The following is a 14,824-nucleotide window of genomic DNA, read 5'->3' as shown; positions in this document are numbered from 1 at the left end:
AACCTTCTCAGCTCTAAGGAGTACAATCCCCGCCTCTCTAATCCCTCATCCCTGGTAACATTCTGACAGTCCATAACTAACGGTACATATCTAACTGCCTAACTCATCAGATAGAGCTGGTGCTCATGTACATCACGGAGTGGTTTGTGGTTGACTCCTCAGAGGTGTATCAATGAATCTTCGGGATGTGATTCTGAATCAATGTAAAAGAGACAGCTGCATGTACTGGACATCCACAGAACGTCAGTCAGACCCCCTAGAGAGAGGTAATTTCAGATGAAGAAGGCCCTTCAGCCCACCTCATTCCTCCAGGATCTCCACCCCTACCGTCCTCCCACTTCAGCGTCAAACTATTGTTTTGATTGCACCCCCACTCAACCACCCTTCCTGGTAATCGGTTCCACCCTCTGTTTCCTGTGTAAAGGAATACTTCCTGGTGACTGTCCGATCTCCTCTTGTCCTGCTGCCTTGATGTATCTGAAATTGGTGTGGTTTGACATTCTGTGTCCTTTTTAAGTATTTTATTTATCTCTAACGTGCTCTTTTGAGGCAAGAGGTCACATTGTAGAGATGTATAAGATCCTGTTCAAGGTTTGTCCAGTCATTCCTCAGGGCTCTTCCATCTGATGATCAAAATTTGGTCACTCAATCCACAACTGTTTGTGGGACACTGTTGTGAGCAGTTGGCTGCCGTGTTTGCCCACAAAATACACAGTCAATTCACTTTACAATACTGTGAAGAGCTTTGAGACGTCTCAACGACGTGATGAGGCGCTATATCAATGCAAGGATTATTATTATTATTATTATTATCATCATCGAATGCCTCATTGCTCGCAGCATCTGGTCAGACCTCTATGTTGAAGTGACCAGAAAAGAAGGGAGTCTTACGGATGCGGAGGGTCCTATTCCTTAGATATTTCCAGTGGCTTTCCAGTGCAATTCCCTGATGCCAGCCATTCCCCTTAATGTGGGGATATGTAAATTGGCATGTGCTGTTGGTCTCTCTTTTTATACTGTGATATTCTGCATTCCACCGTGGAGCACACATCCACATATGCCCAATTTCCTCCACTCGGAAAACCCCAGAGGATGAAATCCCGGGGAGATTACTTTATTATTATTACCGATTGACTGAAACCACGAGTTTCAGTCAATCCCTGGAAGCTGCAGGAGATATGTTTGGGATGCACTTCGCACAATTTCCATTGCAGTTGAGTATTCCCTCCAGCTATCGTCGCAGCGCAGCCCGAACCCTTTGCCCAGCATTCAGACCCATTACGAATTCCCAGACACCAAGAGTCGTACAGTGTGGTGGTTAGAGCTCTTGCCTCGCAAGCGGGAGGACCTGGGTTCAATTCCCGTGCAGGCAATATCTTAGGTAAGTTTCCTTACTCCACACGCCTCTGTTTGCCTAGCAGTAAAGAAGGAACCCAGTTGTTAGTCGATTGGCAGATCGCTTTTCGGGAGTAATAAACCCTTCAAAAAAATTAATAAAAATTTGATCACTCAATCCACAACTGTTTGCGGATGGAGTGACTGAATTTATAAATAATTTTAATAATCCACAACAGTTTGTGAGGCTGCTGTGTGCAATTGGCTGGCGTATTTCACCCACGAAACCACAGTAAATCCACTTTACAATATATCCTGTGAGACGACTCAACAACATGATAAGGCGCTAGATCAAACGCAAGGATTGTTATTATTATACCAGCCATTTCCCCACTTAGCCTGTGCCACTGTTTAATTTGTTCCTGACGGCGATTTACATGACATTCCTGTTTGCTGGTTTTATCTCAGTTTAGCTTCACTCTGAAAAGCTCCCAGTCTCAGTGAGTTATTTGGTTTTTTGTCAATTGATTGAATTTCCTTCCTTTATTATTCTCTCGTCCCTGACCATGTGACAGTTTATGTGACAGTTTGCACAACTGGGGTTGGATAGTGGTGCTGAAGGCATCTTCCTGCGGCTCTTGTCACAAAGGGCAGGGCAGGACATTAATAATAATAATTTGGTCAGTTAATCCACGATTGTTTGTGGGACACTGCTGTGCGCAATTGGCTGCCGCGATTCACCAACAAAATCTACGGTCAATTCAATTTACACTGTATTCCATGAAGTGCTTTGAGACGTCTCAAAGACGTGATAAGGCGTTATATCAAGTGCGAGGATTATTATTATTATTACTGACAGAGACACACAGTGGTGGTTCTTGGTTGTTGCTACACTTGTCTTCGGTCCACACTACCAGATTTGCGGAGCCAGAGAGAACAAAACATGAAGCAGACTTTTTTGGGGGGATCAGCCCATCTTTTTGATCATCTGGGCTGAACGGGACACGACAGCTCCTTGTGTGTATGTGCTTCTTTTTGATGACACACTTTTTCGGGCTGTTTTTTTAACCAAATCTGTATCTTTTCGTACTTGAATCGGGTCATGTGGTTGCGCCCGCCCTTGGTTATGAAAGCCATTGATCCCGGCGGACTTTCAAGAGACAATGTCAATGTAACTTACACCAGCAGAGCTACCCTGAACACTGAACAGGGTGAGGCTCAAATCTGCAGGAAACTCCCAGACTCTCAAACTCTGGACATGGAACCTCTGAGCCTTGGAGAGTGACGATCTCCCAGAATCTGGACTGAACCCCCGGAATTCTGTGAAGAAGCAACCACTGCCAGTCAGGAATCCCGTCCTTAAGTTTCAGTGGGAATGTGTTCCTCGAAGACGGGGAGGAATTCCCCACGGACCGACGGACTGTCTTGCAGTCTCCGAAGAGACCTCTTTGGAGACATCGTTCCTGGATTCCTGGTATCTCCCGGCAACACTGACTTCATGCCAACAACATGGGGAAGAGGGATCCACCAGAAGTTAACCATTCGGCTCCTCAGCTCAATGATCTTTGCCATCGAAGAGTTCTCTGCTGTAATTGTACCAGAGCAGGCTTGAAGCTTCTTTCTCAGAGCAGGCAATCCCTGACTGAACCTCTCTCTCTCTCTCTCTTTCTCTCGCATGCTCCTGTGTGCACAGAACACACAGCAGATGTCAGTGCGCCCAGAGTTTCCAAAAGTAAATGAAAGATTTAGCGCCGTTACACTCGAAGCAATTGTACACCGTGGGTAAACACAGCTGTATTATGAACTATGTGTAAATAACAATTTATACAGCGTGTTTCACGTCAGGAGGATGTCTCAAAACAATTCACATGTTGAATGGGAGCTTGACTGGAAGGGGGGAGCTTGGGGGAGAAGGAAGGTGTCTGAAAGTGTAGTCGAAGAGATGAGTTTCAAGGTGGGGAGAGAGTGGTGAGGTGAGGTCACACTGGGTTGGATTTCCAGACAGGTTGAATGGTTGAAAACTCACCCACCAAGGAACGGCTCCCAGTCAGGAATCCCACCCATAGGTTTCAGTGGAAATCCACCAAACGAACATAGGAATTGCTAAACTAAAAAAGGCCAAGGTCCATCTAGTCTGCCTTCTACCATCCCGGAAGTCGCTTGCTACAATAATGTAGATGTTGATAGCAATTCATTCTGTATGGATTAGTCCACAACAGAGAGGAAAGCATTAGGAATCTTAGATCTAAAGTTTCCTAGTTCTTTCGAGTAACTACACTTACTATATGTCATGTCCCAAATGACTCATACCCTGTATCTGCAAGATATTATTTTCTAAAAGAAATTATCCAATTTGTATTTCTGCGTCTTAGGGAGCCTGTTTCATAGATTCACCACTTGCTCACTGAATTAGTGTTTCCGCAGATTACCCCTCTTCAGTCGCAGGCTGTGTCTTCCGGTTCTACTGTTTTGGACAAGGTGAAACAGCTTGTCATGGTCTACGTTATCTAGTCCCTTTAGAATTTCTTAATGGGTTCCTCAAAGATGATGAGGTGGGCAGGGGGTTCATGAAACAGCCTGGTTAGCTGTTAGTTACATGATGAAGAGCACCTGTTATTCTCTCTGCATATGTGTTTACACATAGAGCATAATTGCACCTGTATTAACCCACGGTTTAAATAATGTTCATAAAAGACTCCAATATGCAGAAACGAGGCGTGAACAGGGCAAGTTTTGGAGATTGAGGGCTTTGGGAGAGAAAGGTTCAGTTTGTGTAAAAAAACAAATGTCTTAACCTGTCCCCAATTACTCAGGGGTAGAACCAAACGCTTTGTGGTGTTGGCACCACCAATATGGGGGTCACTTCAGCGTCAATGCTTGGATGAGCGGGCAACAAAGGTCAGTGAAAGTTCCTGCTTCTGATCAACTTCTCGTGAACTCTTCTGAAAGCGAACTGTCAGTGTTGGAGAATGACAGGCTCTGATTTTTTTCCCCCGAAAGACCTGCTGACCAAGTTCCCCGACAACGAACAGTCACTTGCCGATTCGGGCCGTGCCCAGTTCCGTTAGTTGGCAACATTGGTCGCAATACAAAGTCTAAACCAGGAGCGGATAGAGCAGTTCTCTTTCCCAGTGCTGTACATTCCTACTGTTTCTATAACTTAGCACCGATCTCTGGTGTTAAGAATCCGGGTGCCTTTCTCCGCGAGTTGTTAGGAGTTTAGGGTCCTCCTGAGATATCAGGAAGTCGGCCCTCTCCACTCGAGGTGTCCGTATGCAGGGAACAGCCTGCAGGAGAATATGGCAGAACTCGTTATTTGTAAAAGATGCGATCTTGGCCGCTCTGAATCAGGAAAGAGCGATGAACGGAATTGTGCGTGTGTTGAAGAATGTTGGAGCTATAAACTTCCAGAGACTTTTATGTGAACGAGACAGGACATTGCAGTTTCTGGAGAAGTGACGTCTTTATGCATGAAATTCCTTTGCATGGTGCCTCGTTTCAGTTCTGCATGTTGAAAGGACAGTGGCCATTTTGGAAACCTTTTTACACTTTCTTGAACCATTTTTTCTGTGAAGAATACTTTGTAATTTTATAAGGAAAACTGCTGTTTTTTTCGCCACGGTGTCAGCAAACTGATTTCTAAGCTGGTTGACGTTGACGTGTGTTTTTTCTGTGTCGTCCTCACAGTGTTTTTACCAGTTCTCCATAGTGTTGGTTATGATGACCTGTTGGTGACGTCTTAAATCTTTGCAATAAAACTCCTGATGTTTTGGAGGAAAGCTTTAAAGTGATCTGGACCCGTGTTGGTTTGTTGGTCCGCGGACGGAGAGATAACCTCAGACGTGAAAGTTTCCCACTTGTACTATGGTTCTGTTCGAGTTTCTTAAAAGAAACGATGGTGTTTAGAGTTATAACAATTCTTTGTTTTATGGTGTATACGTGTCTCGCAGTCAGTTACACGTGGAATACCTATGATATCTACACACAGAATACACAGAATTTCCAGGCAGGTCAGGGCGAAACCTTGGGCAAGTTTCCTTACTCCACACAGAGCCTAATAATAATCCCTTCAAAGCCAAAAACAATAATAAATTGGTCATTTTCAATCTACGACTGTTTGTGGGACATTGCTGTGCGCAATTGGCTGCCGCGTTCGCCCTCAAATATACAGTCAATTCACTTTACAGTGTGTTCTGTGAAGCGCTTTGGGACGTCCTCCCGACGTGAAAAGCGCTATATCAAATGCAAGAATTATTATTATTATTATTATTATTACACAGTCGCTGCACTTTACAGTCGATTCGCTTTGAGACGCCTCGACCACGTTTGTGAGGCTCTACGTCAAACGAAAGGACGATGGAGTAAAACTGCCGACGCGAAAGTTTCCCATTCGTGATGCGGTTCTTTGGGAGTTTCTTTTTTTCTCGAGAAGGAGACGGTATTTAGCGACTGACGTTTGTGTGGTTCGCGGCTGCCGCGGGTCTCGCGGTCAGTTGTACGTGGACAGGACACGCCCGGTCCACGGCAACAATTCACCCCAATCTGATACCGTCCATCCCTGTGTGCACAACAACAACAACAACAACCATTTGCATTGCTACAGAGTGACTCAGAGGTCCTTATTAATAGCGTTAGTGAATGCAGAGCTGAACCTGACATGAAAGGCGCTGTGACTGATTCTGACCAGTGGGCGGCGCTGTGACTGACTGACTGACCAGTGGGCGGCGCTGTGACTGACTGACTGACCACTGGGCGGCGCTGTGACTGACTGACCACTGGGCGGCGCTGTGACTGACTGACTAACCACTGGGCGGCGCTGTGACTGACTGACTGACCACTGGGCGGCGCTGTGACTGACTGACCACTGGGCGGCGCTGTGACTGACTGACCACTGGGCGGCGCTGTGACTGACTGACTAACCACTGGGCGGCGCTGTGACTGACTGACTAACCACCGGGCGGCGCTGTGACTGACTGACTGACTGACCACTGGGCGGCGCTGTGACTGACTGACTGACCACTGGGCGGCGCTGTGACTGACTGACTAACCACTGGGCGGCGCTGTGACTGACTGACTGACCACTGGGCGGCGCTGTGACTGACTGACTGACCACTGGGCGGCGCTGTGACTGACTGACTGACCACTGGGCGGCGCTGTGACTGACTGACTGACCACTGGGCGGCGCTGTGACTGACTGACTGACCACTGGGCGGCGCTGTGACTGACTGACTGACCACTGGGCGGCGCTGTGACTGACTGACCACCGGGCGGCGCTGTGACTGACTGACCGGGCGGTGGGGGATGGAGGCGGTGCGGCGGGGGCTGCGGCGGGTGGGGGAGGAGGCCCGCGGTGAGTGAGAACCCGAGGCCGAGGCCGAGGCCTGGACTGGGCCTCGCGACCAAATTCAAGTAAATCAAACAATGACACAATTAAAATAATCCTTTCATCATCTCCACAGCCCATAGCCCTCACACCATAGCCCCCACACACACACCCCCACAGCCCTCACACCCCCCACACCCCCCACACTCACAGCCCACAGCCCTCACCACACACCCCCCACACAGCCCCCCACAGCCCTCAACCCCACACCCTCACACCCTCACAGCCCATAGCCCCCACACCATAGCCCCACACACCCCCACACCCCCCATAGCCCCCTCACCCCATAGCCCCCACAGCCCTCACCCCCCCACACCCCCCACACTCACAGCCCATAGCCCCCACACACCCCCCATAGCCCTCACACCATAGCCCCCACAGCCCCACAGCCGTCACCCCATAGCCCCCATAGCCCCCTCACCCCCCACACCCCCACAGCCCTCACCCCACAGCCCTCACCCCCACAGCCCTTACCCCCCACAGCCCACACCCCCCACAGCCCACACCCCCCACAGCCCTCACCCCACACAGCCCTCACCCCATAGCCCCCATAGCCCCACCCCACAGCCCTCACCCCACAGCCCCCACAGCCCTCACCCCACACAGCCCTCACCCCATAGCCCCCACAGCCCTTACCCCCCACAGCCACACCCCCCACAGCCCTCACCCCATAGCCCCCACAGCCCTTACCCCCCACAGCCCACACCCCCCACAGCCCTCACCCCATAGCCCCCACAGCCCTCACCCCATAGCCCTCACACCCCCCCACACCCCCACAGCCCATAGCCCTCACCACACAGCCCCCCCATAGCCCCCACAGCCCTCACCCCCCCACAGCCCCCACACACCCACACAGCCCTCACCCCACACCCCCCACAGCCCCCACCCCCCACCCCCACAGCCCTCACCCCACACCCCCCACAGCCCTCACCCCACAGCCCCCCTCACCCCCCCACAGCCCCCACAGCCCTCACCCCATAGCCCTCACCCCACAGCCCCACACCCCCCATAGCCCCCACACCCCACAGCCCTCACCCCATAGCCCCCACACACCCCCCACAGCCCTCACCCCATAGCCCCCCCTCACCCCCCCATAGCCCCCACACCCCCCACAGCCCTCACCCCATAGCCCCCCTCACCCCCCCCCATAGCCCCCACACCCCCCCACAGCCCTCACCCCCACACCCCCCATACACCCCCACACCCTCCATAGCCCCCACCCCCCCTCACCCCACAGCCCTCACCCCCACACCCCCCATATCCCCCACACACCCCCACACCCTCCATAGCCCCCACCCCCCCTCACCCCCACAACACCCCCGCCCACACACTGAGCCCAGTCTCCGCCTCGTTCACACAGAGCTGTACCTGAACCAGACTGTGCCGTACCTGGACCGGGCCCCGACCCCACTGGAATTCCACCGGGACTGGCTGAGCCCCAACAGGCCCTTCGTGCTGCGCAACGCCATCAACCACTGGCCGGCGCTCTCCAAGTGGACAACCGGCTACCTCAGGTGCCGCGCTCAGCACGTCCCTGCGCGCTCGCCTTGCCGGCCGGAGGGACCCCGGGGCGAGACGTTAGTCAGGTTTCCTTACTCCCCGCTCCCGATTGCCGAGCGGTAAGCGGGAACCCGGTGGGCGATCCCTCGGGCGGACCTCGGAAGATCTTGCGGCGCGGGGGGAGGGCGGGGGGGATTGACGGCCAGGACACCGGGAGAGAGAGAAACGCCCTTCTCCTTCTCGAATGGCGCCGTGGGATCTCTGACGTCCACCTGAACAGGCAGACGGGCCCTCGTTTTAACGTCTCTTACGACAGTGCAACACCCCCACCCCCTCCCCCAGCACTGCATTGAAGCGTCAGCTTAGACGATGTGATTCCAGGCCCGAGGGCGTCGCCTCCGCTCGCGATGCTATGTGACCCCAGGAGCCCAGTGCCACTGCGGATCTAATGCCTTATGGGGTTTTGTTTGGCCGTGCAGAGAGACGGTGGGGAAGCAGGCGGTGAGCGTGGCGGTGACCCCCAACGGCTACGCGGACGCGGTGTACCAGAACCGCTTCCTCATGCCCGAGGAGCGGAGGATGGCGTTCGAGGACTTCCTGGACGTCATCGAGGGGAGGAAGGCGCGCGCTGGCGTGTTCTACATTCAGAAACAGTGCTCGAACCTGACCGACGAGTTCCCGCAGCTCCTGCCGGACCTGGACTCCCACATCCCGTGGATGAGTGAAGCTCTCGGTACAGTTTAGAAGAGAGTTTATAATAATCCCGGCAGTTGGTGTAGCGCCGTTTCACATGGGAAAGACGTCTCAAAGACGTGTCTAGGCTCAAAAGACGTCCCAAAGCACTGTGAAACGGAATGACTGTGTATTTGGTATATCTCCTGCGGTATATATATCCTGTAAAACGCTTTGAGACGTCTCAACGACCTGATAAGTTTGTAAGTTTGGCTTACGAACACACAGTTGCTACACTTGACAGCAGTTCCCTGTGAAGCACTGTGAGATGTTTTGATGTCATCAGTGCTTATGCTGCCTGAGCTTAGTGGTTACAGCAATCGCCTCGCAAGCGAGAGACCCAGGTTCGATTCCCACGCAGGGTGAAATGTTGGGCAAGTCTCCTTACTCCAAACACCTAATAGCAAATAGGAACCCAGTTGTTGGTCGATTGGCGGATCCCTTTTCTGGGGGTAATAATCCCTTCACAAAAACAAAATCGGTCACTTAATCCACGACTGTTTGTGGGACACTGTTGTGTTTTGCTCACAAAATATACAGTCGATTCACTTTACAGTATATTCTGTGAAGCGCTTTGAGACGTCTCGAAGATGTGATAAGGCGCTACATCAAATGCGAGGATTATTATTGTTCTCATCAAATGCAAGGATTATATTTGACAGTGAGTTGTCGTACAGACTGCAGAGGGCACTCCTGCACTGTTAATCCCCTCCGGTGTGAATTCATGACAAACATTGTGACCGGTGAATGCTGCTGATACCGTATAACACCCCCTCTCAGTATAACACTCTCTGTGTTGTTTCAGGGAAGAAGCCGGACGCAGTGAACTTCTGGCTGGGCGAGGCGGCTGCAGTCACTTCCTGTAAGTACCAGGGTCCTGCTCTCCCCTCATCCCCCCACCACCCCTCCAGCGACCCCCTGAGGAGGGTCCCAAAATATACAGTCAATTGACTTTACAATATATTGTGAAGCTTTGAGATGTCTCAACCATGTGCTAAGACACGATTTATCACATGCAAGGATTATTGTTGTTATACACTGGCTAATGGGTGCTGGAGAGCAAACAGTATTGGGTAACCCTCGGTATCTCACAAGTCTTTGTTGTGGTGTAAATGTGTTCACTCGAGTTGCCTCCTGTGCTGTTGTGACGTCTTGCTGACTGTTCTGACTCTTTTCTCAGTGCATAAAGACCACTATGAGAACCTGTATTGCGTGATCTCTGGAGAGAAGCACTTCCTTCTTCTCCCTCCCACGGACAGACCTTTCATCCCATACGGTAGGTGAGCGAATTCCTCAAGATCTCGTGGAGTCCTGTATCGTATTGGTTGGTGAGCTCGCCTCACAAGCGAGAGGACCAGGGTTTGATTCCCAGGTAGGGTGAAACCTTAGGCAAGTTTACCCAGCAGAAAGTAGAAACCCGGTTGTTAGTGGATTGGCAGATTGCTTTTCCGGGGGTAATTGGGAGGTTGGTAGATGAGGAATCCTGGACAGTAACATGTATCCAGGCACTCCTTGGGAAAATGGGTTGTTGGTCCCAATTCTTTGCTGCCCTTGAGATTGCTTTAACCTGGTGTGTCCCAGTACATGGTGTGTTTGTTGTGCCCAATGTTACATCGACTGAATGTGACCTGTACACACTAACTCTGTCCATGCAGAACTCTTCCAGCCAGCGACATACAAGGTTTATGAAGATGGTTCCTTCGATGTGATAGATGTCGAGAATGCAGACAAGGTAACAGAATTCAAACATATATCTAACCCGTGCTGTAGCTGACTTGGGAGTGCTGGACAGACAGTGTAGAGAGGGAGCTTTACTCTATCTATCTTGTGCCAAACCTGGCTAGTCGTTGGAAGTGCCAGGTAAGGAGGCAAGATTGGGTAATAAGTGTCAAATTATAAGGGAATCTTTTCTAATTTATGATCTCAAAGGTAAAGCAGCAGAGAATCAGCCCGAGTTAATGCCACATTGTCAGACACTTAGTTCAATGGAACAGTCAGTTCAAAGAAAAGCCTTTGGCAGCATTCATCGATGAGGGGCGGTTTGGCGCTTGGTCTAACTCCTGTTGAGGACTGAGCATCCATCTTCACTGAGCTGCGAATGCTCTTGTCACTGTTTCATTGCAGTAGCAGAGCACCACATCACAGCCAAGAAACAACACAAATTATATTTATATGGTGCCTTTCCCGTTGGGAGCAATTGTCTTAAAGCACTTTACACAGCTGGCCAAGCACACGAGCCAGCGAGGGGGGAGCTGAAGATGGTCGTGGGGTGGGGAGGAGAGGTTAGGATGAAGATGACCAAAAGTGCAGACGAGGTAAGTCTTGAGGTGGGCTGTGGGGTCCTGTTATAATGTGGAGGTTTAGTTCCCTAAAACCAGACCTTGTGTTACAATGGGAGCTATAAACATGGCTTTAAACATGCTCAGCACTGCGGGTCATCAGGTCACTGCTGATATCACTTCCAGTGCGTTGGCTGGACAGACACACAGTGAGCAGGAAGCAGGCAGCTCGTGCTCTCAGGTTTGTTTCTGGGTTGCGCCAGCGCAGGAATTGTCCCCGGCCTGTAACAGGCTCCAACTACGTCTTTCTGATATGTATATCTGAAATAACCGTGAAAATATTGATTGTGATCGGGTTAAATCACTGGCTTTAGATACCGTAGATAAGTTACAGCTTCTCTGTACCTCCCGACAGGTGCCTTGGATTCCCCTGGACCCTCTGGATCCCGACCTGAGCCGTTATCCTGAATACTCGTGTGCCCGGCCTGTGCAGTGCACAGTGAGGGCGGGCGAGATGCTCTACCTCCCCTCTCTGTGGTTCCATCACGTCCAACAGTCACACAGCTGCATCGCAGGTAGTCTTCCTTGTGCTCTGTTCGACAGCTTAAGAGTGGCCCAGCATGTCAGGAACAGCTGACTGCATACCACAACACGCTGGAGACAGGCCTCAACGTTATTATTAATGGAGATGATAATAATAATAATCCTTGCATTTAATATAGCGCCTTATCACGTCTTCGAGACATCTCAAAGCGCTTCACAGAATATACTGTAAAGTGGATTGACTGTGTATTTTGTGGGCGTATCAAGCTGCTCTTTCAATGAGTCCAGCATCCTGGTTTCTACCACCTTTCCTGGCAACCAGTCGTTAATTACCCTCAGGTCAAAGTAAACACTTCCTGGTGTCTGAATTGAAATTGCCTTTTACAACTCTAAACCCTTGCCGCATGTTCCACTGTCTTGTTGCATCCTGAAGCATTGATGTGGGCTTACTGTTTCAATTCTATTTAATATGTTGTACATGTGTTGAGATTCCCCCTCCCGCTGAGTTGTCTTCTCTCAGGACTGAAGAGCCACAACTCGTGTAATAGTTGCTTGTAGCTCATTCCTCTAACACTGGGATCTGCTTCATTAATTAGAAGAGACAATTTCAGGGATTGCTTAATGTATTGTAGTTGGGGTGGGGGTGGGGGGGCGCGGGAGAATGTCTGCCTCCTGCTAGTCAGTTATAGGATAGCAGTGGTCGCAAGTCCCTTGGTCTCTCGTAGCCAAGAAATAGCAGTTGTTGCTGGGCAGTTAGGAGAGCGAGAGAGAGAGAGAATGCAAAGTGAATGATTGAGGCCTGGAGGAGCTACTTCCCGTGAGCATTGTCAGTCCACATTTGCCGGCCTCTGATTTCTCATTTCTTTTTTGTTTCAGTCAATTTCTGGTACGACATGGAGTACGACATCAAGTACAATTACTTCCAGTTCCTGGACTCGGTCACTAAAGCAGCGAGTGGGGTATGAGGTGCTCACTGACTCCTGACCGTGTGGAGCCAGATGCGGGGTTTACCCAGCCAGTGGGAGACCCGAGTGCGATGTGCCCGAGGCGTGGCTCAGCGATCGGTCAGCGCAGCGGCACCCTCTGCCGAGGCACGTCTGCTCCTGACAGCGAGACACGAAGCACTCTTAACAGATTGGACATCTTCTTGCCCAAGCACTCACTGCCCAAGCTCTGTGTCACGAATTCACTGGACTGGGACGCTGCCCTGCTTGAGGGGCGCTGTATAAATGCAAGTTGTTGTTGTTGGGACGGCGAGGGCCGGGGAGGCACCATGCGTGCGTGGGTGCTTGTGTGCGTGTTTGCGAACGAGTGCTCGATGCAGCGGCTCAAATACAAAGTGAAAGCCCTGCTGCCTTTGCTCTCATTAATGCTTTGAACTCGTGCAGACCCAACTAAGTTGTTAGTCGATTGTTGGATCGCTTTCCCGGGGGTAATAATCCCTTCAAACAAATACAATGCATTTTTTTTTAAAAATCGTCGTTCAATCCACGACTGTTTGTGGGACACTGTTGTGCGCAATTAGCTGCCGAGTTTCGCCCACAAAACATACAGTCAATTCACTTTATAGTATATTCTGTGAATTGCTTTGAGATGTCTCAAAGTTTTATTACTACAGTAAAGCAGACAAATGGTGTATCATGCTGTAAGGGACTGGCAGATCTCTTGAGCTGGTCCTCTGCCTTGGGACTTCCTACCATCACGGAAAGTCCTATACAAATGCAATTTGTTGTTGTTGATCTGAGAGTGAGTGACCAATTTTTATTTGGAGGAATTGTTAGGCAGGACAGCGGGAGAGAGAAAAACTCCCTTCTCTTTTTTAATAGATTTGTGCATTCGGACTTGATTCAGTGTTGTATCTGCGGACAACATGAAACAAAGCTAGAGAAGAGGAACATTTCAGCCATAGCCCTGAGAAGTTACACTCCCTGCAAATGGGAGCGTTAATAATGTGTGGATTGACACTAATTTGGAATATGTCTTCTATATGAGTTTTTCATTCGGAAATGAAAAGTAGTAACAAGGTTGTTAGTCGACTGGCGGATCGCTATCTCGGCGTAGTAATCCCTTCAAAAATCAATAAATAATCATTTGGTCATTCAATCCACAAGCATTTGTGGGACACTGATGTGTGCAATTAGTTGCCACGTTTCGCCCACAAACTACATAGTCAATTCACTTTACAGTATATTCTGTGAAGTGCTTTGAGACGTCTCGAAGACATGATAAGGCGCTATATCAAATGCAAGGAGTATTATTTTACAGGACTCCATGGATATCCTTCAATTCCTTTGTGTTTCAGAGGTATATGTGGTTGCTTTTTGAACCCACATATACTAACTGTTTCGATAGCCTTCACTGGTACGTTACATTTGTTAAGTTAAAAGTTAAGAGGAAGAAAGGCGTCAGGTTAAAAGTTCTGTCTGATTTCCTCTCTTCCTCGATTCCCCGAAGCAGTGCCAAAACCAATCTCTCTGCCCCCACCGCCTGCTCTATTAGATGTTTCCTTTCTCAGCTATTCTTTCAAATGTGACAATCTAACCTGATTACTTAAGTGACATTAAAATAGTCACAAGCAAAGGCTGGGTGTTAAATAATAAATGATCCTGTCTTACAAAGATACACCATAAGGAGAATCCATCAAAATGTAATCATGCTATCTCATTGCTTACCGCTGGGGTGGAAAACCTCATGTAATAATCAGCCCTCTGTGACGGTCTTGTTAGTCCGGTTCCTGAGCCAAGTGGGTCCGTAGTATTTCAGAGCACTGGTGATGACAGCACAGCCAGTCTGGCTCATTGGCAGGACTTGGAGGGGCAGACCAGTCACTGGGGGCAGAGAATCCTCCCACTCCGCTCCTGTTAACCCTGCAAGCCAAAGGCCTAGTGAGTAGGAAGATCCTAACTGGATAAGCAGCAGAAAGCTTGTCGAAGAGTGCTCTCAATAGCAATCTGTGGTTTTAGCTGGTTAGACTCCAGCAGTTACCCCCAACACACACTCTGGGGTCTTCAAGTTTTGGCTCTTGCCAACCTCCGCCCAATACTCTCCGGAA

General features: G+C 50.0%; 1 protein-coding gene across 1 annotated transcript; it reads left to right on the top strand.

Annotated features, from left to right (window-relative positions):
• The first annotated feature begins 6,636 nt into the window (after positions 1–6,636).
• On the top strand, positions 6,637–13,123 carry jmjd7 (jumonji domain containing 7). The gene is made up of 8 exons (XM_007893171.2): positions 6,637–6,685; positions 8,079–8,232; positions 8,698–8,951; positions 9,756–9,812; positions 10,131–10,226; positions 10,606–10,682; positions 11,645–11,804; positions 12,649–13,123. The coding sequence occupies exons 1-8, from the start codon at positions 6,637–6,639 to the stop codon at positions 12,735–12,737; spliced, it is 936 nt and encodes a 311-aa protein (XP_007891362.1). The 3' UTR covers positions 12,738–13,123.
• Positions 13,124–14,824: the final 1,701 nt, after the last annotated feature.

Source organism: Callorhinchus milii, unplaced genomic scaffold, assembly GCF_018977255.1.
Source record: "Callorhinchus milii isolate IMCB2004 unplaced genomic scaffold, IMCB_Cmil_1.0 Scaffold9, whole genome shotgun sequence".
NCBI classification, from domain to species: domain Eukaryota; kingdom Metazoa; phylum Chordata; class Chondrichthyes; order Chimaeriformes; family Callorhinchidae; genus Callorhinchus; species Callorhinchus milii.
Note: the sequence above shows the minus strand (reverse complement) of the source record. Positions and strands in the feature narration are given on the sequence as shown.

Excerpts from the sequence above, each read along its gene's own strand:
- jmjd7 (XM_007893171.2), top strand. The coding sequence starts at position 6,637 with ATGGAGGCGGTGCGGCGGGGGCTGCGGCGGGTGGGGGAGGAGGCCCGC. Across the intron at positions 8,952-9,755 it reads GTGGATGAGTGAAGCTCTCG|GGAAGAAGCCGGACGCAGTG; the intron begins GTACAGTTTAGA and ends GTGTTGTTTCAG. Across the intron at positions 11,805-12,648 it reads GTCACACAGCTGCATCGCAG|TCAATTTCTGGTACGACATG; the intron begins GTAGTCTTCCTT and ends TTTTTGTTTCAG.